This window comes from Humulus lupulus, chromosome 8 (assembly GCF_963169125.1).
Source record: "Humulus lupulus chromosome 8, drHumLupu1.1, whole genome shotgun sequence".
NCBI classification, from domain to species: domain Eukaryota; kingdom Viridiplantae; phylum Streptophyta; class Magnoliopsida; order Rosales; family Cannabaceae; genus Humulus; species Humulus lupulus.
The window spans coordinates 181,720,379-181,747,354 of NC_084800.1; the positions used below are offsets into that span (position 1 = coordinate 181,720,379).

A 26,976-nucleotide genomic window follows, 5' to 3' on the forward strand; every position below is an offset into this window, starting at 1 on the left:
TCTCCATCGCCTCCTCCATCTGTGTCAACGGCGCTTCCATCTGTTCCTGCACTTGCCACTTCTGTTGGGAAAACTTGCAAATCCAAGGCGCGCAAGAAGGTGTTCTCCCTCTCTAATGAACACCCCATGGTGTTTCTAGATATCACAGTTGACATTGTTGATGTTGCACCACCATCTGAAGTGGTGGTGCCCTCTCGAGCCAAGAACCCATCTCCTCTTCCGATTGATTCGTCTCTGACGGCTAGGGCAAAATCAAAATCTGTTTCTTCTTCTTCCAAAGCTGCTGCTGCTGGGTTACTCAAACTGCCCTTGAAGTCGAGCCAGTCCAAGAAAAATTATGTGGCTCCCAAAAGGAAATTGGGGTTGGACACGTCTTCTTCCCCCTTGACTGCTGCCAAGAAAAGATTGAAGGCTCATCCCCCTTCTCTGTCTTCCTCTGAATCTGTCCCTGAGGAAGAAAAGTTTGAATCTGAAGCAACCCGTGATACCACCTTATCTGATGAAACGGTTCCTAACAATGCAGAATCAGAAGTTGAGTTTGATGAGCCAGAACAAGAAGACATTGTCCCCTCTAAACAAGAAGCCGAATCTGACTCAGAGCCAATTGCATCTCCTTTGTCATCAAAGGCTAAAGGGAAGAAACCTATTTCTGATCCTACACCTTCTCCAAAACGTTCAGGTGTAAATTTTAAACCCTATTCTTCAACTTTTTGTTATAATGATAATGCTCGCGATATGGTTCTCTATGCTCAAAGGAAATTTATCATTGAGAGAAATTATGTCTTGAGTGATCATCGGTCGTTTGGTGTGCAAACAATGCTTCAAGATCGAAAATGGACAGGTTCCTTGGTTAAATTTACTGGTTTTGTGGATGGAATAGTCAAGGAATTCTATGCCAATCTTACTAATGAAATTATTGAACCTAAATCTCCTCTGTATTATAAAGTGTTTGTTAGGGGCCATTGGTTCTCTTTTTCTCCTCAAGACATTGCTCATGCTTTGCATCTTCCTCTTGATGTCGAGGATGATGATGATCTTGCCACTCTTGACAAGGATACGGTTATCACTGAATTAGTAGGGCAAAAAATGGTATGGTCATCTAATACAGTCATCTCGGTCTCTAATCTCACCTACACTTATGCTGTCCTCCATAAGTTTGCCACAACGAATTGGAAACCCACTTCTCACACTACAACTATCTCATTTGACATGGCTTCGTTTTTGTACAAAGTGGGGACCGGTATTGGTATAAATTTGGCTATGGTTATTCATGATCAAATCATTGGGTTTCGAAAAGGTAATAGGAAAAACTTGAATCTTCCTTTTCCTCAAGTTATTTATAAAGTGTTGAGTATGCAGAAAAACGATCTCCAACACGATCAAGAAGACTTGGTGGCTCCCACTACTGCTGCTTCCTACAAGGTCTCTGCTCCTCCTACTGAAGCCACTGATGCTCCATCAACCAAGAAAGTCAAGCCCCAATCTCTGAAGTTTGCCTCGGATGACATTCCACATGCATCCCTCTCTATTCCCACAAATTCAGGACTTGTTGCTACAGAAATCGCTGCTGTTCGAGCCTCTGTTGATTCTTTGGCTGCTCGAGTGATGGCAATTGAAGGGCTACAATGTTCTGTGTTAGATGCTGTTCAAACTCTGTCCAAGGATCCAGTCGTTTAGTTTTTCTTATTTTTGTTACTGTCCTACGAACATTGATCCTCTCTTTTGTTTTTTGTTTTATGGTTCTTTGGCTTATTTGAAAGACACAAAGGGGGAGAGTAGATACTTCCAAAAACCTGTTTGTTTGTTGTTTTGTTTAACTCTGGACCTTCTTATTTTGAGGGGGAGTTAAGTCTAGTTTCGCTATATGTTTGTTATAAATCAATGCATGTGTTGCAGGGGGAGTTGTTTCTCTTTATTTGTAACTAACATTTGTATTGCAGGTTTTTGAATTAATTTTGTCTATCAAATTGCCAAAGGGAGAGATTGTAAAATCCTTATTGGCATATTTGACAATATTGACAAAATTAATTAAAGAAGAATTTTCAAAAATTGGTAGTTTCCTGTTTTGTTCAAATGTGTATTTTTATAATCAGATTATTATATATATGTTAATAAAATAAATATATAATTTCCTATAAAAGAATATATTTTCTTGAAATGGAAATTATTGGTATTTATTTTTATTTTTGATCTGATTTATTTGTCCAGAAATCGTGTACAGCTTGCAGAGATAAAGAATATATTGTTTCCTTATTTATTTAGGGAAACTGGGTTTAAAATCTGTCCAGGTTCAATGAATCTGTTTGAACAGATTGCCAGTCTGTTTGAACAGATTCTGACTTTCCTGTTTTGGAAGATTTTCTATTTATTAGCTTATTGGTTTCTGATTTGTTTTCTACGACCTAAAGGGATTCTAAAAAGTATATAATCATCCTTAGGTCGCTGGTTTTCGATTATCTCTCTTGGTATATTCCAAATATTTTTCAAGTTTTAGAGAGACTTTTTATTATGTGAAGAACTTGAGTCCAGCAAGTTCTTAGTGGTTTATTACAATGTACTTCTGTATTGTTTTCTTTGTGCTAATTGTGCAGGTTGAACACACTTGGACATTATTCATCAAGCTTCGGGAGAAGTCTTGTTCGTGAGTCACTTTTCGGGAGGAAAAGTGCAAGTGTTATGATTTGAAGGGAGTTCAAGATTTTAGCACTTCAGAAATTTGATTAGGAGTTTAGATTACAACAGTTGCGACAAATTCAAGAGTGAGTCTTTATTTGTATAAGTCGATTTTGTTTTGTAATCGTTTAGATATTCTTATAATAAATTTCATTCTCTGGGCGTGGCCCCGTAGACTAGTAGCAATCTGCAAAGATTACTGATACCACGTATAATTTCGTGTGTTCTTTACCTTATATTCGTTTTTATCTTCTGGTGATAAACTGTTTAAACATATCTGGATTCTGTTCAAACCGTCTCTGTGTCCGTTTAAACATTTCTGTAACAGTTCAGCAATTAATTATTTAATTTAAATAATTAAGTTGGTTATCATAAAAAAAAAAAAAAACAGAATTTCAATCCTCTTCAACTACACCGCACGCTGAACAACCCTTAGATCATGAAGAGTTGCGGTGTGGAGAATGGCAGGTTTTTCCGAGTATCAACAAGGTCATTTTATGAAAGAAGAGATGGGTGGGATTGGTAAGTAGGTGAATGAAGATTCACAACGTACGCCTGGCCTGGTGAACAAGTCTCGAAGCATCTGGACTTGGCGTCCCAACCAAAACGCGCGAGTTTCATCACTTCTCATATATATCTTATATACATATACATATACATATACATATACATATACGCACAACTTGATATATAGTCTGTTCTTGATCGATGATTGGAATCACCAGTCTCTTTGCTCGGCTCCATACAGAATTTGAGAGGGTTGTTTTTGTGATTATTAATGTAATTTAGTTCTGAAAACGTACGAGATATGGCGTTAAGAAAATAAAAAGTGATTAATAAATTAATAAGGTTGTGTTGTGGGAATGGGAAGGCGGTGGCACGTGGTTTGGATTTTGGGATGGAAATTATTGAATGAGACAGCGACAAGGTCATCACGTTCAATGAGATCTGTCGAGTGTCTACTGTCTTGTTTGGTGGGCTCCATTAACCTCGGACGTGCGATGCATGAAACTCTCTCTGATGTTGCCACGTTCGATCGGACATGGCCCAACCCAACTCTGCACATGCCTACATATTCTCCTTATTATTATATATATCCTATGCATATACATGGCAGTGTGAAACTAAGACTCATGATGATCATCATGTTTAATTACCATAACCCTTCTTCTACTTTTTCTTAATATGTGTGTCATGTTTGTTTGTTAATGACCAGGAGATGTTCCTTTGTCAGATTATGTAATGCAATGAGAAAAAAAAATACCATTGAATTATCAGTCATCATGATAAGTGTGTAGTTATTGTATCTATTTTATGAATATTTAATTTTAGGGAAATGTTAAATTATACTAATAGTATGTAATACATTCATATATTTTAATTTAATAATTGTTATAAAAAATTGTTAAGTATTCATGAAGCGTCACTCATAATAATGTTGGCACCATTAATGTATAATAACAATATTCTTATTTTTAAGTTTATTATGTGGGGAAGAAATTAAATGAGACAATGAATTAAGATCCATTTTGGTTTATGCTAGCGAATAAATATTATATGACTAAATCATCATTGAATAATATATGTATGTATAAGACTAAAACAAATCCCAACTCTTAAAGGTTGGAAAAACCAAATTAAGTTGGAATGAGATGATACCTAATTGTGAAGACTTCATCAGAAGCCAACTACTTCAATAAATTATCATTATTATTATGAGCATGAATGTTTTTATAATTATTAAATATGTAGGGATACCTATATCCATCAAAAATTTGGAGGGCAATTCCTTCTAGATACGTAAATATATGTTATAAGCATGTGGATTTTAGCATTACGGAGAATAATTCAATTACTAATAATTTACTATCAATGACAAGGTCTCCTCTTTTCCAAGTAACAATAATAATTTTCCTTTCAAATTAATTAAATAATAAAAAAAAGTGGAAGAGAAAGTGTTTGTCGAGATGCCATTGTGCGTGAGAGGATCATGACTTTATTTAAAAACTAATATGATTATGTCGTTTCAAAAATAAAAACAGTAAGAAGAAGAAAATAAATAGAAAGAAATGGAAAAGTTATATATATCTTTCTCTCTCCATAATTTAGTCCGTTGTTTGCGCATTTGAATTTGGAACAAGGCCCATTATTCTTTTTATTATTCATTATAGACTCGTGGGTATTTTGGGAAACAAAGCATTTCGTATCCTAGCTCAATGAAGGGTATTTTTGGAATTAAAAAAAGAAAAAGATTTGAGCAATATAAGATAGGAGAAAGAGCCCAATGAAAACTCCAAAAAGTCTCTCCATTTCGGATTTTGCCAACTTGCATTCACTTGAACACGTCAACACGTTATCAAAGCATTTTAAAAATATGGAATTTCTTTATTTTGTGAAATTGAAACGAGGAAAGGAAAGCGTGTAATAAAGCCATATCATAAATAATTCATAAAAAATAAGGTAATTATTTTTATTTGTCTTTCTATTTTCATTAATTTTACATTTATGGTAACATCGGAAAGGCGAAAACCCCATTACACCCTTTGTCCCATTTTGAACTGTATCACACAAATATTTTTTCCAAAAAAAACAATATTTCAAAGAAGCAATGCAGCTTAGCTAATAAGACATGTTGAGAGAAAATAGGGAAATGGTAATACTATTACTAAAAAGCCAGCAACACCCAACTCAGTCCTCCCTTTCTTTCTACACGTTCTTCATAACGCCCCCAAACACTCAGAACCTTCTCACTTGGTTTTTTTTTTTTTTATAAGATCCTCCTTCTCAATTTAATAGAATAAACCCATTAATATTTACTGGGCTAGAGGCTAGGGAAAAAAAAGTGACCTTTTTTTATTTTGTTTTGTTTTAGTTTTGGGGGGTTGAAGTTTTTTAAATATTAAAAAGACTTGAATCATGGCCTGTTAGTGCTTGTTGTCTGAAAAACTCGTTTACTTATTTCTTTCTCTTCTCTTCTCTAAAGTTTGCCATGTTTATGCTCAATCTCATGGATAGCCAACAATTCACAGTTGCAGAGCAAAGCAAAGAGATACCCTTTTGAATTGACCGATTCCCAACTTCACCCCATCCAAACAAAACGCCTTCTTTCTTTCCTTTTCTCACAGATCTCACTATACACTTTCAGCATTATATATCAAAACGGAGGTAAATCTTACTTTTCTGTTTTGTTTTTGGGTTCTCTTTCATTTTTGTAGCTTAGCATGGTACCAAGATTGTCTTCCTTCGATTTCCTACCGCTCTGTTTGTTTGGTTGCTGAGAAAAATATCTTAGTGAAAACGACTCTTTTTGTGGGACTTTGATTTGTAATGGTAGTTAATCACTTATTGTGATGTGGGGTTTTTTCAAGATCTTCTTTTTCTTTTTTGAATTTTTATTTTTAAAACATTTCAAACTTGGACCTGGGCGGGTTGGTTTGGTAATAAATGAGAAGCTTTATGCTTTCTGACGATTAAAGGGAAAAAAAGTTGGGATCTTTTATTTTATTTTTCAAGATTAAGAATAATAGTAGCAAAAGCTTCTGCTAAACACTGCTGCCAGGGGCAATTGATGAAGTAAAAATTAAAATGATGATGCTCCTTAAATTTAATGTTTTTTCTTTTATTTCCATAGACTAGTAGCAGATTTGTGGATCAGATCAGCCATTATTATATGTTCTGTTTGTTTGATTAGTCCTGGGCTTTGATCAAATTTAAGGTTTGGTTTTAATAACTTGGGGTTTTCAGTTCCAGTTATGAGCTTTTAAAAGGTAGTGCTGACTGACCAGCTCTTAGCTATGCTTTAAATGGTGCTAATTGAGTTTGAATTTATGTTCTATGTCAACTTTTAGGATCTAAAATAGGTGATTGAAGATGACATCCAAGTCCTTCAAGGGGAGCCGATCAAATGTATCGGCGAGTTCTGATATGCTTGATGGGAAGCCACCATTGCCTCCACAGGTGACATTTGCACGGAGAACATCCTCAGGCCGCTATGTTAGCTACTCAAGGGATGATCTTGATAGTGAACTTGGGAGCCAAGACTTTATGAACTATACAGTCCACATACCTCCCACCCCGGACAACCAGCCCATGGATCCATCAATCTCACAAAAGGTTGAAGAGCAATACGTGTCCAATTCCCTATTTACAGGGGGGTTCAACAGTGTTACCCGAGCTCATCTTATGGACAAGGTGATTGAATCTGAAGCAAACCATCCTCAGATGGCTGGAGCAAAGGGTTCTTCCTGTGCAATTCCTGGCTGTGATGCCAAAGTGATGAGTGATGAACGTGGTGCTGATATTCTCCCTTGCGAGTGTGATTTCAAGATTTGTCGAGATTGCTATATTGACGCTGTCAAAACTGGCGGTGGCATTTGTCCAGGATGCAAGGAATCATATAAGAACACTGATTTGGATGAGATTGCTGTGGATAATAATGCTCGGCCACTTCCACTTCCTCCTCCCACTGGGATGTCTAAAATGGAAAGGAGGTTGTCTTTGATGAAATCAACAAAGTCCGGTTTGATGAGGAGTCAAACTGGGGACTTTGATCACAACCGGTGGTTGTTTGAAACTAAGGGGACTTATGGATATGGGAATGCCATTTGGCCTAAGGAAGGGGGTTTTGGAAATGGTAAAAATGATGAAGCCTCTGAACCAACCGAATTAATGAGTAAACCATGGAGGCCTCTTACACGGAAGTTAAAGATACCTGCTGCTATTCTAAGTCCATATAGGTAAAAAAAAAAAAGGTCTTTCTTAGATTAAAAAGTTAACTTTCCCATTTTTGGATACCAAAGTGATTAAATTCAAAAGGTTCAGACATTATGTCAACTATTATTCTTAATATTCAATCTAGAGGTTTTGTCTATTTGGCTTCCTTTCAAGCTCATTATTTGCACTATATGTATTTATGCTGATGAGTGTTTTCATTTCCCTTGCTTATGTGTTACCAGGCTTCTAATTGTTGTTCGTATGGTGGTCCTTGGTTTGTTTTTGTCGTGGAGGGTCAAGCATAAGAATGAAGATGCCATTTGGCTGTGGGGAATGTCTGTTGTTTGTGAGATTTGGTTTGCTTTTTCGTGGCTTCTTGATCAATTGCCCAAGCTCTGTCCAATCAATCGTGCAACCGATCTCAATGTATTGAAGGACAAATTTGAAACACCTAGCCCAAACAACCCCACTGGAAAGTCGGACCTTCCGGGGATTGATATTTTCGTATCTACTGCAGATCCTGAGAAAGAACCTCCACTTGTCACTTCTAACACCATCCTCTCCATTTTAGCTGCCGACTATCCAGTTGAAAAGCTTGCTTGCTATGTTTCTGATGATGGAGGCGCACTCCTGACCTTTGAAGCCATGGCTGAAGCTGCCAGCTTTGCCAATATATGGGTCCCATTCTGCCGTAAACATAACATCGAGCCTAGAAATCCTGAATCTTACTTCAACTTAAAGAGAGATCCTTACAAGAACAAAGTGAAGCCTGACTTTGTCAAGGATCGAAGGAGGGTAAAGCGTGAGTATGATGAGTTCAAGGTTCGCATTAATGGACTTCCTGAATCGATTCGCCGTCGTTCTGATGCCTATCATGCTCGTGAGGAGATCAAAGCTATGAAGCTTCAGAGACAGAACAGGGAAGATGAACCAATAGAAAGTGCGAAAATTCCCAAGGCGACATGGATGGCTGATGGAACTCATTGGCCAGGGACTTGGTTGACTCCTGGACCTGAGCATTCGAAAGGAGACCATGCTGGTATTATACAGGTACCTAGATAGCCCTGTCAAAATACTTTTCTTTTTCCAGTTTGCTGATGGTTAGATTTGCGAGATTTAACATGTTTTGTCTCCCCATTGATGCAGGTGATGTTAAAACCTCCCAGTGATGAGCCACTTATTGGAACTGCTGATGATTCTGGGTTCATTGACCTCACTGATGTTGATATCCGTCTTCCTCTACTTGTTTATGTTTCTCGTGAGAAACGTCCAGGCTATGATCACAACAAGAAAGCAGGAGCTATGAATGCCCTGGTTAGGGCCTCTGCTATTATGTCCAATGGCCCATTTATCCTCAACCTTGACTGTGATCACTACATTTACAACTCTCAGGCAATGAGGGAAGGCATGTGCTTCATGATGGATCGTGGGGGTGACCGCCTTTGCTATGTCCAGTTCCCTCAGAGGTTTGAGGGCATTGACCCTTCAGATCGATATGCCAATCACAACACTGTCTTCTTTGATGTTAACATGCGGGCCCTTGATGGGCTTCAGGGTCCAGTGTATGTCGGAACTGGTTGCCTCTTTCGTAGGATTGCCCTTTATGGATTTGACCCTCCTCGTGCAAAAGAACACCATCCAGGTTGTTGCAGCTGCTGCTTTGGTCGTAAGAAAAAGCATGTTTCAGTTGGAACCACACTTGAAGAGCACAGAGCTCTAAGAATGGGTGATTCTGATGATGAAGAGATGAATCTCTCCTTGCTCCCTAAGAGGTTTGGGAACTCTACTTTCCTCATTGATTCAATCCCAGTAGCAGAGTTCCAAGGTCGTCCTCTTGCTGACCACCCAGCTGTGAAGAATGGACGCCCCCCAGGTGCTTTGACCATTCCCCGTGATCTTCTTGATGCATCAACTGTTGCCGAAGCTATCAGTGTCATCTCCTGTTGGTACGAAGACAAGACTGAGTGGGGACAGCGAGTTGGCTGGATTTACGGATCTGTTACTGAAGATGTGGTTACAGGATATAGGATGCACAACAGAGGATGGAAATCAGTTTATTGTGTGACAAAGCGTGATGCCTTCCGTGGAACTGCTCCAATCAATCTAACCGATAGGCTGCATCAGGTCCTCCGATGGGCTACTGGCTCTGTTGAGATTTTTTTCTCCCGCAACAACGCCCTCCTTGCCAGCCCAAGAATGAAGGTTCTTCAAAGAATTGCATATCTCAATGTTGGAATTTACCCCTTCACCTCAATCTTCCTTATTGTGTACTGCTTCCTCCCAGCGCTTTCGCTCTTCTCTGGTCAGTTCATTGTCCAAACTCTCAACGTCACTTTCCTCACCTATCTCCTTGTCATCACTGTCACTCTATGCATGCTCGCGGTGCTTGAGATCAAATGGTCAGGCATTGAGCTAGAAGAATGGTGGAGAAATGAGCAGTTCTGGTTGATTGGGGGAACTAGTGCTCACCTTGCTGCAGTGCTTCAGGGTCTGCTGAAAGTTGTTGCTGGTATTGAAATCTCTTTCACCTTGACATCAAAATCAGCTGGTGATGATCTGGATGATGAGTTTGCTGATCTCTACATAGTCAAATGGACATCTCTCATGATACCGCCAATCACGATCATGATGGTCAACTTGATTGCCATAGCAGTCGGGTTTAGTCGGACGATATACAGTGTGATACCACAGTGGAGCCGCTTAATCGGTGGAGTTTTCTTTAGTTTCTGGGTTTTGGCTCATCTCTACCCGTTTGCCAAAGGGTTGATGGGGAGACGGGGAAGGACGCCGACCATTGTTTTTGTATGGTCGGGATTAATTGCAATCACCATTTCCCTTCTTTGGGTTGCAATCAATCCTCCTGCTGGTAATACCCAAATTGGAGGCTCATTCCAGTTCCCTTGATAGAAGACAAGTAAAAGTATTCTTTGTTGTTGTTGCGAAAGTAAGTTCATTCATTCATCAAAGATATTCCTTCATTCATTCATTTTACTTCAATTCAAACGAGAGTTGATATTATGCTATGCTGGTGTTGATGATGGGATAGGGAGAGGAGGGCAGGGGGATGCCAAGAAGAAGAGAATGGGAAAATGTAGTTTTCCCGGCATTTTGTAATTGTTATATTAATGCCTTGGATTGATTTAGTTTTTGAATTTCTTTTTATTTATTTATTTATTATATGGAACAAAATTTCAGCAGGACGATTCTTCATTTGTAATTGATAATCAGAACCAAGTCCACTGCTCTGCAATTTTCCTTCTATGTATTATGGATTACTACTCTTACTTCCATTCATCATAATTATTAATTAATTAGAACTACATACGTTCATATGTAAACATCAAGTTGTATCACCTAATTTTTTTTACATGGCCGACTCCTAGTTAGGTTAGGTCAGGTCGGGTCAGGCTCATTTGAATATTTTTGCTTTTGAATACTTTTGCATGTAAAAATTCAAATGCAAATGTTATGAAACTGATATTTTTTTATAACGTTTCAATTATTGTAATAAATAAATGGGTGATGTGTCAGGAATTATTAAAAATGTATGTAATAAGCACCCTATAGATAGAATAGAAAAACACGCTTTATAAACATATTTTAAATTGATTTTTATTCTTCTTTTTTATTCTAATGCCTCGAAGGCATACGTTGTGTGACTTGGACACATAAAAATGTCACCAAAGAAGTTTTAACCAGCACTTGATTAGTGACGGATGATATTTTTATTGTTAAAATAAAAAAAAATGAAAAAATTAGTACTTTCGATGCACATTACACACATTTTAGTTTAGGAGTTGATGAAGGGGTAGTCAAGGGTGTTTGTGATTGGAATTTAGATGTGAATATGGCTATTAAGCCTTCACTAATGATATTCAATCTCAGAAATACAAGATAAAGGAAGGGTGTTTGTGATAGGAATTTAGATGTGAATATGACTATTAAGCCTTCACTATTGATATTCAATCTCAGAAATACAAGATAAAAGAATGTACTAGGAAAAATTCGAGGATCCTCTAAGCCCCCAATAAATTCCAAAGAATTCCTACAATTTCCAAATAATTACACACCACTACTATTCTCTCGTTCTCTATTTATTCACACTCAACAAACTAGAACATTCCTAACAAATTTTAGAATCATCTTAATTATAATTCCTTTTGTCACTTGTACTCTACAATACAGCCAACAGTGATGGGAAATAAATCTCATATCCCATATCTTAATAATACTCCCCTCTTATAACGCCTTGGATAACTAAGACTGTTGCACTGTGTGTTTGTATAGTGCAGGACTTGCTAATTAAGTCATTTGGACAAAAATGTGATCCTAAAGTCGATAATCAGGTTAGGGTTCAAAGATTTTGATCGTAAACGGTCAATTTTCATTAAAATAGATGTTTGGTACATGAGATCCCAAAAACAGGGTTTAAGAGACAATATTACAAAATTCTCAAAAGCTATATACAATCCATTGGCCATTCTAATGGTAAAATACAAATTTTAGGCTCTGTCCCTATATTTTTCATAGGTCGTGGCAGATGAAAAATACATATTTGATTCATCTAAACATGTATTTTTAATCACATAAAAATTAAATTCACATATATATTTAACCAAATGGGGCTCGCATGCATATTTAATTCATCTAAACATGCATTTCTAATCACATAAAAATTAAATTCACATATTAACATAATTAAATCAATTATTTCCCTCTCGTCACACTAATCAAGACCCTAAGCCTTATTAGCAAATTTAGGTCGCTACAAAGATGCATATTCTTTTCGGTAGCCCATCACTTGACAACTCCAAAGTTAAGCATGCTTGACCTGGAGTAGTCTCATGATGGGTGACCTCCTAGTAAGTTTTTCTAGAAAGTGTGCGAATGAGGACAATGCACGCTGGAAAGACTCGTGTTGGTTTGCAGGGCTAGTCGTCATCCCAGGAAGCAACCATAGTGACGTGGGGCATTACAAATGGTATTAGAGCCTTGACCCAGCCGGAAGTGTGGCCGACGGGGACGTCGGACCCCTAAGGGAGGGTGATTGTGACAGTCAGAATCTCGTGATCCGCAGGGGGAAAAGACCGGGTAAAAGCTGTGCAATCCCACATCGCCTGAGGAAGGTCAAGTGTGATGATTCTAAGACTGTGTAGGTTTGGGACTACACAATTGAATAGAGCTTAAATGGATTGATGTGTACTACCTATGCCAACAAGATGCATCTTCTTTTCGGTAGCCCATCACTTGAAAACTCTAAAGTTAAAAGTGCTTGACCTGGAGTAGTCTCATGATGGGTGACCTCCTAGGAAGATTTCCTAGGAAGCTTGCGAGTGAGGACAAAGCACGCTAGAAAGACTTGTGTTGGTTAGCAGTGCTAGACGTCATCCCAGGAAGCAACCATAGTGACGTGGGACGTTACAAACTTATTGGTCGGAGAAAACTAAAGCGCCAGGTACACTGGGCCAGCTTTATGGATGGTTATAAAAAGGATAAGGAAAAGGGTCATGGGGTGACTGATTAGTCCCATATCCTAGGCCGTCGAGCCCTAGTATGATTTATTAATCATGTATTAGGGCACTGAGCCCCAGTATGATTCCTTAATAATGTATTTTGGGCATTGGACCCCGGTATGTTTCATTGATGGTTATGTTGGGCTATTGGCCCATATGATGTTGTAATCATTTATATGAATGGTATGCATGCATGAGTAGGGTTATTACTGCTATGAATGTTTATTATGATTTGGATATATGTTATTAACTACTTATGAGCATGTTTAATTTTCTTGCTGAGCGTTGTCTCACGAGTGTTATATGGTGTAGGTAAAGGAAAAAGAAAGTTGCACTATCCTTGAGTTGGAGAGCTTAGGTGACGATGTGTACATATGCGGCTACTCGACCACTGATAACTTTACAAAATAGAGTTATTTTACTATATTTTATATGCTAATTGTTGCTTAGTTCTTGAGTTTTTAATTAACTTATTAAGTTTTTATGTAATTTTTAATTTATTAGTCTTATTGTAGTTCTCTAGATTTTTATATGTTTTTATAGATATTTTATTATAATATGTTGTAATTTAATTATATGAAATTTGTATTGTTAAGTTAGAAGTTAAAAGTGTAATTCTTTTGAACTTAAATGCTATATTAAATTAAGTTATAATCAATATTTTCAAATAATTAATATGATTTATTTATATTTGAAAATACTTGATTGTTATTTAATTTATTTTTATCTTGTATGAATTATGTTGTATTTTTGGAAAAAAGTAAGGAGCATGGAGCAAAATGACCCTTAATGTTGTGTGAAAGTAAGTAAATGTCCATGTTTTTAATTTTGTAGTAAAATAGCATAATTATCTATTTAATATCACATATTACCAAATATATCATTTAACAAATTACTATTTTATTCTAAATATTTTAATATTATGGTATATGTATATTAGTTTTGTTTAATTAGTTTTTATTTTAAAGTTATTTTGATTTTTTTTCGTTTTTTATGAGTTGTTGAATGATATACCATACCACAAAATATATATACTGAGTTGAAAAATAATATACCATCAAAACTTACAAAATTATTACTCAAAAATGTATATACTATGCTAACAAAATTATATACTATCATTAAAATGTATATACCATGATACAAAATTATATACTACCACTATGTATAATAAAATAGAAATCAAATATCACAAAAAAAAAAAGTATATACTATATCCCAAAAAACATATACATTAATTGGAAAATAATATACCAACAACCTATAAAAAACTTAAAAAATTAATATAACTTTAAAATAAAAACTAATTAAACAAAACTAATATATATATACCACTATATTAAAGTCATACAGTCATAAATAAATAAATAAATTATAAAAAAGGATAATTTAGATAATCAATAATGTAAAAGGGTCATTTATCTACAATTTTAAAAATGAGGACATTAGCTTCTTGATCGCTTTATTTTGGGTCATTTTCTATAATTTCTCAAAAAGTAAAGAAATCAAAAGTGGTATTTGTGAAGAAAGAAAAAATGGCAAATTTCAAGGATATTGGCATTTTCCCAATTGGGCCTGCCACCTTTGGCCCGTCTGGCCATCTTCAGCACACCGTGGGCCTGTCCTCTAGCCAGCCACTTGGGCCTCCCCAGCAAGCCAGGCCCGCCTGCCAATTTCCACTCCCCTTGCCCAGCCGTACGGACCCAGCCTCATCACTTCTCTCCAGCTTCTTCAGCAAATCACCGCCTGGCACCACATTTCCATCATATAACCAGCCTCCCAGCCGTACGACCCGAGCCTTCAGAATCTCAAGGCCCAATCCATTCGGCCCAGCAGTGTTCAGCCCGAGACTCCACCAGACCAGCTGCCTGTCTAGCCACCTGCATTCATCTTGAGCCCACAATGTCCCCTATGTCCAAAATACCAACTTTTTACCCATTTTCTTACACATTTTTACCACAACATTATCATTACACCCTATAATTTACCTCTACATACCATATTTATTTTATTTAATTCATCTAATTAATTTAATTAATTTAAATTGATTATTTTAATAACCTCACTTTGGCTATAAATATGGAGTTTTAAGACCATTTTAGGGTGCTTAATTTTTTGTTACCATATTCTTTTCTCTCATTTTCTCTCTACCATTCTCTCTTCCATTTTTGGTTTTTCAAGAGCATTTTGCAAGTATGTATGTCATTTATTTTGTAATTTCTACTCTAGTTATGTGCTTCTAATCTTTTTCATAAGATTATTAAGATCATGATGAAGCAACTTGTAACTAGGTAATATTTATGTTGTATGTTGATTTCCCTTGTAATGCAACAAAGTTTCACGAATCGTTCATATAGAATAGTGATCGTGTAAGCAAAGATGTCGAACCCAAGGGAGTTGTCTAAAATCGAAAAGAGAAAATTATTTTAAATAAAAAATAATAAATTCTAACCTAGCTCCAAAGATTGATGAGTTTTAATATTATGAACATAAAATAAAAGATTGAAAAATAAAGCAATAATGATTTGAAAATAAGTGTTAAAAGAAAATATTATTAAGATACTAGAATCCACAAAATGTAAGTTTAATAATATTTATAAGTACATTGATTCCCAAGTTTTAGTGATAGATAAAATAAATCAAACTATCATTTTCCAAGTAAATTTATAATTTTAAGCACAAATTACTTCTAAAAAGATAAGATTTTTCTTCACTTTTCAAAATTATAATGTCAAAGCATTTAGTGTAAATCAATCTAATGAAATAACAAATAAATCAATGAACATTATTTATAAGGCAAAACATAATATTTTTGTTCTAAGCATGGATGTACAATTTAATGACACATCTTACACAAAGAATATTATGTTTTTGTACTAATGAAGAACAAAGTGTAAATATGTGCTAACAATCCAAAATACATGATATTTAAGATGAAAGAAGATATTTGAAGAAGAAAATTCCATAAACTTTGTTGCACAAAATGGGAAATCAACATACAAAATAAATACTATCTAGTTACAAATTGTTTCATCATCACCTTAATCATCTTAAAAAGATTAGAAACACATAACTAGAATAGCAAATACAAACTAAAAATTACAAACATAAATAGGAAAATTTGGAGGATGAACCCCCAAATTTTTCCTCTAAAAATACATAGAAAGTAACCAAAAAGAAGAAGAAGATGAAGAGAATTGAGAGGTTTTGAATGTGTAGAAATTATGGTATATGTGACGCCCCACGTCACTATGGCTGCTTTCTGGAATGACGACTGGCCCTACAAACCAAGACAATTCTTTCCAGCGTGCTTTGTCCTCACTCGCACACTTCCTGGGAAAACTTCCCAAGAGGTCACCCATCCCTAGATTACTCCAGACCAAGCACGCTTAACCATGGAGTTCTCAAGTGATGGGCTACCGAAAAGAAGATGCACCTTCCTGATATAGGTAGTACCCATCAATCCATTTAAGCCATCTTCAACTGTGTAGTCCCATACCTACACAGTCTTAGAATCATTACACTTGACCTTCCCCAGGCGGTGTGGGATTGCACAGCTTACCCGGTCTTTCCCCTTACGGATCATGGGATTCTGACTGTCACAATCACCCCCCCTTACGGGCCCGACGTCCCCGTCGGCCACACTTCCGGCTGGGTCAAGGCTCTGATACCATTAAGTGACGCCCCACGTCACTATGGCTGCTTTCTGGAATGACGACTGGCCCTACAAACCAAGACAATTCTTTCCAGCGTGCTTTGTCCTCACTCGCACACTTCCTGGGAAAACTTCCCAAGAGGTCACCCATCCCTAGATTACTCCAGACCAAGCACGCTTAATCATGGAGTTCTCAAGTGATGGGCTACCGAAAAGAAGATGCACCTTCCTGATATAGGTAGTACCCATCAATCCATTTAAGTCATCTTCAACTGTGTAGTCCCATACCTACACAGTCTTAGAATCATTACACTTGACCTTCCCCAGGCGGTGTGGGATTGCACAGCTTACCCGGTCTTTCCCCTTACGGATCACAGGATTCTGACTGTCACAGTATAGTAACCTCCTCTAAAAATGGACACCCTAAATGGTCTTCAAAACTCCATATTTATAGTCAAAATGAGGTATTAAAATAATCAATATAAATTAATTAAATTGATTAAATTAATTTAATTAATTATAATATAGCAAACATATGTAAAATATAGGGTGTAATAATTATGTTTTGGGGTAAAATGTGTAGAAAGTGAGGTAAAAATGTGGTATTTTTGGTAAATGGGACAAGGGTACATTGTTGGGCTCAAGGAAAAGTAAAGAGGAAAATGTTGGCTGGGTTGGCAGATGGTGTGCACTGGCGTGGGCTGTGTTCGGTTGTGGCTGGCCGTGTGCATTAGGTGGAGCAGTTGGGCCTTGTGCTGATGGGCCCGAATTGCTTGGGATAAGCTGCTGGAAGCTTAGGTGGGCAGGCAGGCTTCGGATTGGTTGAAGGAAGGCTGGTGGTGGAGGCAAGGCAGGCGCTGAGTGTGCTGGAGAGGCCGTACAACTGGCAGCTGAAGATGGAATTGGAGGAGTTGTTGGGCTTGGGCCCAAATGAGGCTTTGAGATGAGGCAGCAGGCTGGGAGCATCAGCGTGGGCTTGGGCTGGCAGATGGGCCTTCGGGCCTAGCTTTTCAGAAATGCCACATTTTCCTTATCTTTTATTTCTTTTCAAAACTACTATTTTTCTTGCTTTCAAGAGCTAAAAAAAACCACATCATTCCTATAAAATAAATATAAATTAAGACATGATAAAATATTTTCAATTATAAAATAAATCATATTAATTAATTGAAAATATTAATTAAAACTCAATTTAATTTAACATTTAGTTTCAATAAAACACATTTTTACCTCAAATTAAACAACAATAGTTCAATTAATTAACCACAACATTTTACAACAAAATAACTATAAAAACACACAAAATCTATAAAATTAAAATAAACCTAATAAATTCAAAATTACTTAAAAACTTAATAAATCAATTAAAAACTAAAGAATTAAGCAACAATTTGCACATAAAAAGTGGTAAAATAACTCTATTTTGTAGAGTTATCAACCACCACGGCCGAAGGTTTAGAGAGGAACTAGGGCAAACCCTATTTTGCCACTTAGGTCGGCTGGTTGTAACTTTTTTCATTATAGTTAACCTTTTAAATGTATTTTGGAATCTCATGTATGAAGTAAACGTTTTTATGAAACGATGGTACTTTTGACCAAAAATTTTAACCCTAAATTGTTAATCATGTTTAGTTACACGGTTATGGTCAAATGACTCATTTAGCGAGTTGAATACTATTTAAAATACACAGTGTAACGATCCTTGAGTAGTAGGATGTTACAAGTACCTTGCCACAAGCTTCAATTCCCACCAAGGATAGCTTCTAGTCTTGAATTCAAGAATTCCTCTTCAAAGACTTAAGAGAGAGCTTTCAAAGGAGAGAGGGAGAGAGTTACACGTGAATGACCCAAACCATTACCTAAGTCACCTTTCTCTAGCTAGGTGGTCAAAAGACCACTTTACCCCTAGCCCTTAACTTATCCCCAAAGCATTCTCAAGGGTGTTTTGGTCTTTTTCCCAAAATTCCTACTAATCCTCCAATTTTACCACGAATTCCAAATTAGTTCACTAAACCAAATACTCACCAATTTAATTCTCGTTACTCAATAAATCCTGATAATTTACCAAATTACAAAAATACCCCTAAGCTCATCACGAGCCAGGTGTTTTGCTATGTTGTGACTTTTTCGCTAAATTACTCGTTAGGATCGTCTCATATTGGATATCACAAATATATCCACATAATAATGTGGTTGCAATCATTGTTGCATATAATTACACATATACCATCGGCAGGTCAAAATTATGAAAATGTCATTTCTAACATAAATGAGCCCCTAAACATATTTAACATTGTTAAACATGCATAAACAATCATATTATAATATAACTCATATATTTCACACAATCATATATATATTCAATTAAATCCACATAATTCATATATAAATTCAATTATACATTCCTGACACACTAATTAAGACACTAAACCTTATTAACAAATTTGAGATGTTAAAGAAACAATCTTATCTGGAAACTCATGAATAAGTGAATACTTTATGAAATGATCTTTTGTAACATAAGTGAACAGTCTGAAAGCTGAAACTTTTCTTTCCAAAAAAAAAAATAAAGCGAGTAACCACTTTCGGAAACGATCTTATATATAAACTCATAGATGACCGATCACTTTAAAAAGTGTTCTTATCAAAAAACTCAAATATAAGCCATCAGTTTAAGAAGCAATCTAACTTACAAACTCAAGGATGAGCAATCACTTTAGCTTTACTTATTTATAAATATAAACAAATTTATATTTTATTCAAAGTTTGATTGATTTAGTTATAATACGCTTTTATTAAATTTATCATGATTAGCAAAATGGTCCTTAAATACACGGATAGTTAAGTTCTTATATTTGAAACTAGTACCAAGCACATGTTAACGTTGTAATGATTATGAACTTAACCTCCTTAAAAATGTAATAAATGTAAAATAAGTGCATTATATTACAATTCTAAAATTCTTTAAAACTAACTCCATTATTATTTAAAAAATTATAAAAAAAATTGGCATGGCTTTTTTAAAACTGTACCCACTTTTTATTTTTATTTTTTAAATACATATAAATAACACACATAGTTTAAAGTTTTTATTATAATCATTATGCCAGAAATGAAAGTAAAAGTTAGGTGAAGGCAACATGCAATGCAATGCAACATTTGTTTAATTTAATTTAGAATGTATTAATTTATTTTTATTATATTTTTTAAATATCATATAAATTTTAAATAAATAAACAATGTCATATATTATTAAAGAATGATATAAATAAATTTAAATAAAAAATATTGTTTATAGTTTTAAAAATAATAATTTGATAATTGTTTAATTAAAAAATTGTCACACTTACCTCTATTTAAGAGACAATATTCGGTCATGATATTTTTTAAAGCACATCTCAATAATTTGAGAAGAAGTTCGTTTATTCTTGATAGAAGATAAATGTTATTTTACTTTTTTATGTAGTTATACTTTTTGTACACACAGCACACACACATATATATAATGTATTTATAATGTTTGTTGTTATTTAATTATATAGCAAGTTTATTATTCTGTTTTCCTAAGGCATCTCTAATTCATGTACGTTGTTCGACTATTAAGGCTGCTCGTGAATTGTATGCGCATGCACTTAGGGTGGATGGTGAACTTATATGAATAAAATATTTTCCATCATTTTTATTGGATATATCGCACTTTATTTATTTTCCATAAATTGTTCATAGTTCAAAAAATATAAAAAGTATATAAATATATCTCTTCTATATAAAAAGTGTGTAGATAACAGAAATTCTTGATTTTAACAATTTTTTATTTTTTTTTGTTAACTTTAATGAAATATTCTTATAATTGATAGAATATTCTTATTTTTAACAGTAGATTGTAAACATGACTTAAACTCAAATAAATAAATAATTAAACAAATTAAAATATGATATTTTTGAGATATTTTACAATGATAATTATTTAAAAATAATAATTAATTAAAATAAGATATTTTATATATTTTTTACGATAATTTAAATAATTAAATCATATTTATTTAAAAATAATAAAGGCATACATATAATTTTTGTATCTTATAAATTTGTGTGATAGTTTGTTTTTTATCAAGTGATTGGAGTTTTTTTCATCAAATTCAACAAATGATATTACGAGATACATTGGAAACTAAAAATAGTTGATGCATGTATAATACTGTCTACACTATGCATTTTTCTATTATTATTATTATTATTATTTTATTTCTATTGTTCATTTCTTTTTAAATATTATTGTATTATATATATGTCATGTAGCCATGTAAATATATATTTATGTCAGCATTGTGTTTAGATGTCATATATGTAGAGATTATATTTATATATATATATATTATAAAACAATAATTTATTCTATTATATATATATATATTTAAAAAAACAGCGAACCAGTTTTTATTAAAATTATTGATAATATTTACAACTTTAAAACTAAATAAACGTGCATTGCATGTTGCTTCTACCTAGTATATATATATTTATGGAAGTTAGTAACATTTTTTTAAAATATATATGATAAAATAATAATAATAATTAGGATTATGTATTAAATATTATTATAATAATGATATTTTATAATATTTGAATTTATATTAATATAATTAGTAAATATATAGTTAATTATATATTTTAATGGGTAAATACCATTTTGACTCTTGTGTTTTGTAAAAGTTACATCTGCAATCTGCAAATGAAACAGAATAATAACCTGAACTTGATTTTGGTCAAACTTTTTTTAAATATAACCAAAATGTTGATTACATATAACTAGGGATAATTTGGTCATATTGATCAAATTTGAGTCCAGGGTATCCAATATGTACAATTTCAAATTACAAGGTATTAGATGAGCATTATTGAAAATATAAATACAAAATATATATTTTGATAAAACACGAATTAACATACCTACATTGAATATATTTTTTTCTGTTCATATGAGATGATTTTAAGTAATAATTGTGCATAGAAAGTAGAATAGAATTGTTAAACATAGTAAAATGGATAAAGTGACCAGTCAAGAATTCTACACTTTTGGCATAAATATACCACTCAAAATACAATCACACAACTCACCTTCTAATTCTCACTACAATTACCCATATACTAATACCACTTAATATTCTATTAATTCCCTAATTCACCCCTCTATAAGTGTCCATCAGAGAAATACTAGTAACAATATGTTACACAAGTAAGGTGGAAATAATCTGTTAAACTAATCATTTTTTATTTGATCACCCGACTCAAGTCACATATGGCAAAGCATGTAAATATATTAGATCAAAACTAAAAAAAAAGGCAAACGAATAGAGCATGTGAAACAATGAGAAAAGGTTAACAACATCAAACAATTTCAACCAAAAAATATATAAATAAACCTGCAGGATCAAAAAACAGGCTCCAAAATATATCTCATACAACAAAACTTAAGTGGATGAACCTTTCCTACAAGAATATATCTCTTTCACATCCAAAGAACTCATTCAACCATTTATTCTAATCTGAAGCATTTTTAATGGGGAAAACCAAAGTAACAATTCTGATTAAAAAATACTCTAATTTTGGCTTGGCACTTGTTTTTGTGTGTGTGTGTGTTAACCAAACAATATACAAGCATTTGAAATCAGAAATGATGGAAAAATCAAACATCGTACTGTTTTCATTCCGGAAGTCAACTCAAAGTGTGTATAGTCACTCAATCAAGACATGAATACAAAAAAAAAATTCATCCTAGTGATGACTGTGTATGTATGGTACAAAAAGAATACAATGAAAAAAGAAGATTCAAAATTTAGTCGAGATCTCTCAATGCTTCCGCTCCGGCAACAATTTCCAATATCTCTCCAGTAATCTTTGCCTGTCTTGCGCGATTGTAGGCTGTTGAAAGAGTCTTAATCAAGTCGACTGCATTATCAGTTGCATTACTCATAGCAGTCATCCTTGCCGCAAGCTCACTAGCCTTACTTTCTTCCAATGCCCTTAGTATTTGGCTATTCAGATACAAAGGCATCATAGCATCAAGAATATGAGCAGGGTCTTGCTCAAATTCCATGAGAGGGGACAATCCTTTGCTTCCTTTTCTAACTCTTTCCCACTCCACACTCAACTTCCCTTTCTTAGTTGTAAGCCTAAAAAACTCATCTTCAAATGCATCAACACTATTCCCATTCACATCAACAACCTTTCCCTTTGGTGATAAAGGAAGCAAGGTATGAATAACAGGATTAAATCTTATCAAAGACAAAAACTTAGTATAGACAAGCTCAACCTTATCAACTTCTTCGCTGAGAAAAAGCGAGAAAACATTGTCAGCAATAATCTGAGCCTCTTTTGTTGTCGGGAAAGTCCCTGCTTCAATAAACTTATCTACATGAACATTAGGCCTATTACTAAAATAAGAGTTACCCTTTTTCCCAACACTAATAACAGTGTACTCCAATCCAAGTTTCTCCAAATCGGTGATACGATTTTCGACCTTTTTGATAATTCCATTGTTGAAACCAGCACAAAGACCTTGGTCACTTGTAATGGATACAAGGGCAACTTTCTTCACGGGTCTAACATTTGTCAAAGGAACATCTATGTCTTCAAACTGAAGCCGCTCATTAATGTCGTACAGAACCCCAACAAGAGTCTCTGAAAAGGGCCGGCCATTGATGACTGCTTCCTGAGCTCTGCGAACCTTGGCAACGGCGACAAGCTTCATGGCTTCGGTTATCTTCTGGATATTCTTTATCGAATCAATTCGCTCTCTCAACTCTCGTATGCCACAATGAACTTTTGGGAATGAAGAAGATCGAGAGCCACCATTATGGAGAGGAATGGGAAACAAAAGAGGTTTTGGGTTTTGCAAAAATGTACTAGAAATGGAAGGTTTTGCACTGGACCAGATGGAGACATTGGATAAAGACATGGATTTTAATATGAATAATAAATAATAGTGAATAAGAACTGTGTAATGAAGAAATTTTTGTGGTCTTAGGATTTCTTTTTGGATATCTGCAAAACCAATTGCCTAAAACATTGCAAATAGCTTGAGAAGAAAAGGAGTGTCTTGAACGTTGAAAACCCAGGAGTTATATGAGTACTGGATTTGATTTCTGAGAGGAACCTAAGATGGCTTACGAAGATAAACAAACTTCAACTAAGACACGCTCCGAGATATCTTTGTGCAACAAAACTTGATAGGTTCATCATCCTCAAAGCAATCATTAGATTCTACAAAAAATATATACAATTAATCAGTACTAATTGCAGGGACGTCCTTGCAAGTTTTTTTTGGCTCATGATCTGGCATAAAATCCCAATATTGTACAAACAGGGCATGACTTCCTTAGTCAAAACAAGATCAACATATGTTACAAGATCTTCTTACACTATCCAAGCTTGTTTACTATTATCTACAACTGTTAACGCCACTATGAGAATAATTGATACTTGGCAGTTTATTGAGGGAAAATAATAAAATGCCAAAGAGTTTCGACTTTAGGATGTAAACAATTTATCCAGTAAATTACATAATAATTTACCATTTAAATGGGCCAAAAATGATTAAGGATAAAAATTAAATGGCATCACAATATTTAAGCAGTTTATTCCATGAACACAAATATGCAAATAGATAACAAAAAAAAATCACGAGAAATATGAAGTGAATTGAAAGCCATTTATCATAACTAGAAATAAGGTATCACCAGGTCTGACGCTAATAATATCATAGTTAAACTCAACTCAAGAAAGGTTCTTGATCAAAATCTACACTAGCATACAAGTTGATTCTATACAACTCAAGAATTATTCAAGAAACTACAAAAAGAAGTTTCAGAGACTTGTACACTATACAAAACCTTCCAAAGATCATGTGAAGCAACACCTAGTTGGTTGTTCATTTGTTTGAAACAAAAGTTGATTATGAGCCTCGTGTTAAAAAAAAAAACTGAATTGGGATTTCGTAGCAGTAACATTTTCAATTAGGATGGAGAGCCACATATACTTCAGAATTAGAGAAGTACCAAAATCACTTACATTCTTGATATAAAAAACTAACCTTCATAGAATATCTTTCTGAGTATCCAATTTCATATAAATTATAAAATTAATTTTGGTTTAAAATAATTGTTTTGTTTTAATTCAATATTGAGCGTGCAAACAAGCTAAACATACAATAACATAGTATTAGCAAGTAATATAAACATAGTATCCACCATCCAACACACCAATCTTAAAGCATAGCATAATAATGTACTTTAACTTAATAAGTAAAAATTGTAGTAAAAAAAGCTAACCAAAACAATATCAGTAAAGTCCAATAGCCCCTTCGAACAATGGAACGAGACACTCCAAAATATTGAGATATACCTGAAAAGTTCACTAGTAAACCAATATCAGTGGTGAGTTTGATAATTTGAGAACAGAAAATGTAAAAGAAACTTAGTCAATATCAAGTTTCAGTATGACACTTATATCAGTTTAAGACACCTTAAATATCATAATAATAATTATAACACATTTATTTTAACAAAATATAAGAAAGAGCTTGCTTTTGCTTAGTGTTCCTGTTAACATTGAAACTTAAAGAGAACAGAACATAAAAGCCGAAATGAATAAGACTATGAAAGATTCAGCACCGTTGGAGATAGTACAGAGGGAAACCACCGCGAGCGACGATGAGAGAAGACCGAGCACGAACTAGACCACCGTGGTGAACGCGAGAGGGAGAGAGAAGGGGCTGCTGAGTTTTAGGTTAGTCTGAACGAGAGAGAGAGAGAGAGGGTCACCCGTGCTTGGGTTGGGTATATATATATTTAGTGAGTGGGTTGGGTTTGAGTCAACAATACATTGATCGAATGAGGTTAGCTTAGAAAAGGAGGTAAAGATGGTGCTCGAAATTGGTGAAGATAAAACCCATCGTCATTGGTGGTGGTGATGATAGAGTTTGAGTTACGATGGAATGGAGGGGAGGGGAAGGGAGAGGACTGAGTAGGCTCTGATTGTTTCATCCATTGATGACATTGAGAGATGTTAGAACATGAATTCGGACATTTGAGCTTTTCAAACTCATTTTCAAAAATATCACTCTTCTAGAAAAATATCAGTTTATTATTTATGGACTCTCCCTGCCTCGCAGTGCCAGTATTATTCCATTTTTATTTATTATTGAATTTAATCTATATATATTCCATTTTTATTTATTATTGAATTTAATCTATAATGAGTTTGCTACGCATACCATTTCCAAAAAAAATAAAAAAAATTGTATAAGTCCGGCCCCGGGTGTGCACCTTTAAAGAATGTCATGGTTTAAACTTAAACACGTGACAAAATGCCATCCATCTCCATAGTGTGGCATGTTTGATGTAACTAAGTTTATATTATATTATTTCATTTGGAATTGGAACGTTAGATCTTCCCATTAGCCCTAAAGATTAAGACTATTTATATTTTAACTTGTTATATTATTTATTTAATTTATTAAAAATGCTAGTGTTAATACATAATAAATATCCTACCAAATATTATGTTACTCTAGTATTTCTAAAATTTATCACGTGAGGTGTTTTCGGACTACTTAATTGTCTTGGAATACGTGTTATGAGATACCTAGTTTTCGAGTAGATAACTAATGTTATTCGCAGCACGTTAAGTGTGAAGGTCGACTAGCTTCTCGATCAATAATTTTTGGGGCTAAGATATTTGTGTATGTGGCAAAACCTCAAATTCCTCGAAGGGACCAGTTTGTTGAGACTTTCAAATTATAACCTAGTCAAAAAGCAAGTATGCTCAGCTACCATTGACAACTTAGTCGTTGTACGAGGAGAGTAGTGGTCGGCTTTATACACTAAACAATTTAAAATGTCAAATACAGAATCACACTAGTAGAAGTGCGCCACTTAACACCTTCTAACCTCCTATCACACGTACATATGTAACTCTCCGACCAGCACTAGATAAGGCTACTCGGGAATGCGAGTAAGCCAATTTACTTCCTAAACACACAAAATCAATTATATTTCATGTACTCAATTTATTTTTCCTACTTTTCTTGATGTAAACATGTTATTAGGGAAAGTGATGTAATTAACTCTTATAAACAATGCTAATCATCCACAAATGCCTGTAAATAGGGTTGTGGAAGTCATTGCAAATGATATCACAACTTGAGCAAGCCAAAATATTGTCAAATTATAATTTTAAAAGGAATTTGAGATTTGCAAGTTCTTAATCAATACATTGATTTGTGGACTATGTCTCATTAACGGCTAAAACGCGTAAAAATCTCTTTGTTTAAACAATTTTAAATTCCATAATCTCGTTGACAAAAAACTAAATCCGCAAATTAATAAAAAAATTATTGATACATTTTACCCCTTTTATAGA

At 34.4% G+C, this 26,976-nt stretch overlaps 2 protein-coding genes across 3 annotated transcripts; one reads left to right on the plus strand and one right to left on the minus strand.

The window, feature by feature from the left end:
- Positions 1-5,321: 5,321 nt before the first annotated feature.
- On the plus strand, positions 5,322-10,724 carry LOC133798754 (cellulose synthase-like protein D3). Its single transcript, XM_062237221.1, has 4 exons — positions 5,322-5,838; positions 6,522-7,409; positions 7,629-8,436; positions 8,533-10,724. Exons 2-4 carry the CDS (start codon positions 6,544-6,546, stop codon positions 10,288-10,290), a joined length of 3,432 nt encoding a protein of 1,143 aa, XP_062093205.1. The 5' UTR covers positions 5,322-5,838; positions 6,522-6,543; the 3' UTR covers positions 10,291-10,724.
- An 11,505-nt stretch (positions 10,725-22,229) lies between these two features.
- On the minus strand, positions 22,230-25,725 carry LOC133798755 (ATP synthase gamma chain 1, chloroplastic-like). 2 transcript variants are annotated; one of them, XM_062237223.1, is made up of 3 exons: positions 25,227-25,725; positions 24,885-24,957; positions 22,230-23,817 (listed from the first exon to the last, which is right to left on the minus strand). In XM_062237223.1, exon 3 carries the CDS (start codon positions 23,510-23,512, stop codon positions 22,391-22,393), a length of 1,122 nt encoding a protein of 373 aa, XP_062093207.1. In that variant the 5' UTR covers positions 23,513-23,817; positions 24,885-24,957; positions 25,227-25,725; the 3' UTR covers positions 22,230-22,390. The 2 variants fall into 2 exon arrangements, with proteins under 2 accessions (XP_062093207.1, XP_062093208.1); XM_062237224.1 differs by having other exon boundaries at positions 24,885-24,969.
- Positions 25,726-26,976: the final 1,251 nt, after the last annotated feature.

Bases quoted from the DNA above. Each gene is read 5' to 3' on its own strand.
- LOC133798754 (XM_062237221.1), top strand. From the start codon at position 6,544: ATGACATCCAAGTCCTTCAAGGGGAGCCGATCAAATGTATCGGCGAGT. The intron at 7,410-7,628 runs GTAAAAAAAAAA...ATGTGTTACCAG, and splicing joins GCTATTCTAAGTCCATATAG to GCTTCTAATTGTTGTTCGTA. The intron at 8,437-8,532 runs GTACCTAGATAG...CCATTGATGCAG, and splicing joins ACCATGCTGGTATTATACAG to GTGATGTTAAAACCTCCCAG.
- LOC133798755 (XM_062237223.1), bottom strand. From the start codon at position 23,512: ATGTCTTTATCCAATGTCTCCATCTGGTCCAGTGCAAAACCTTCCATT.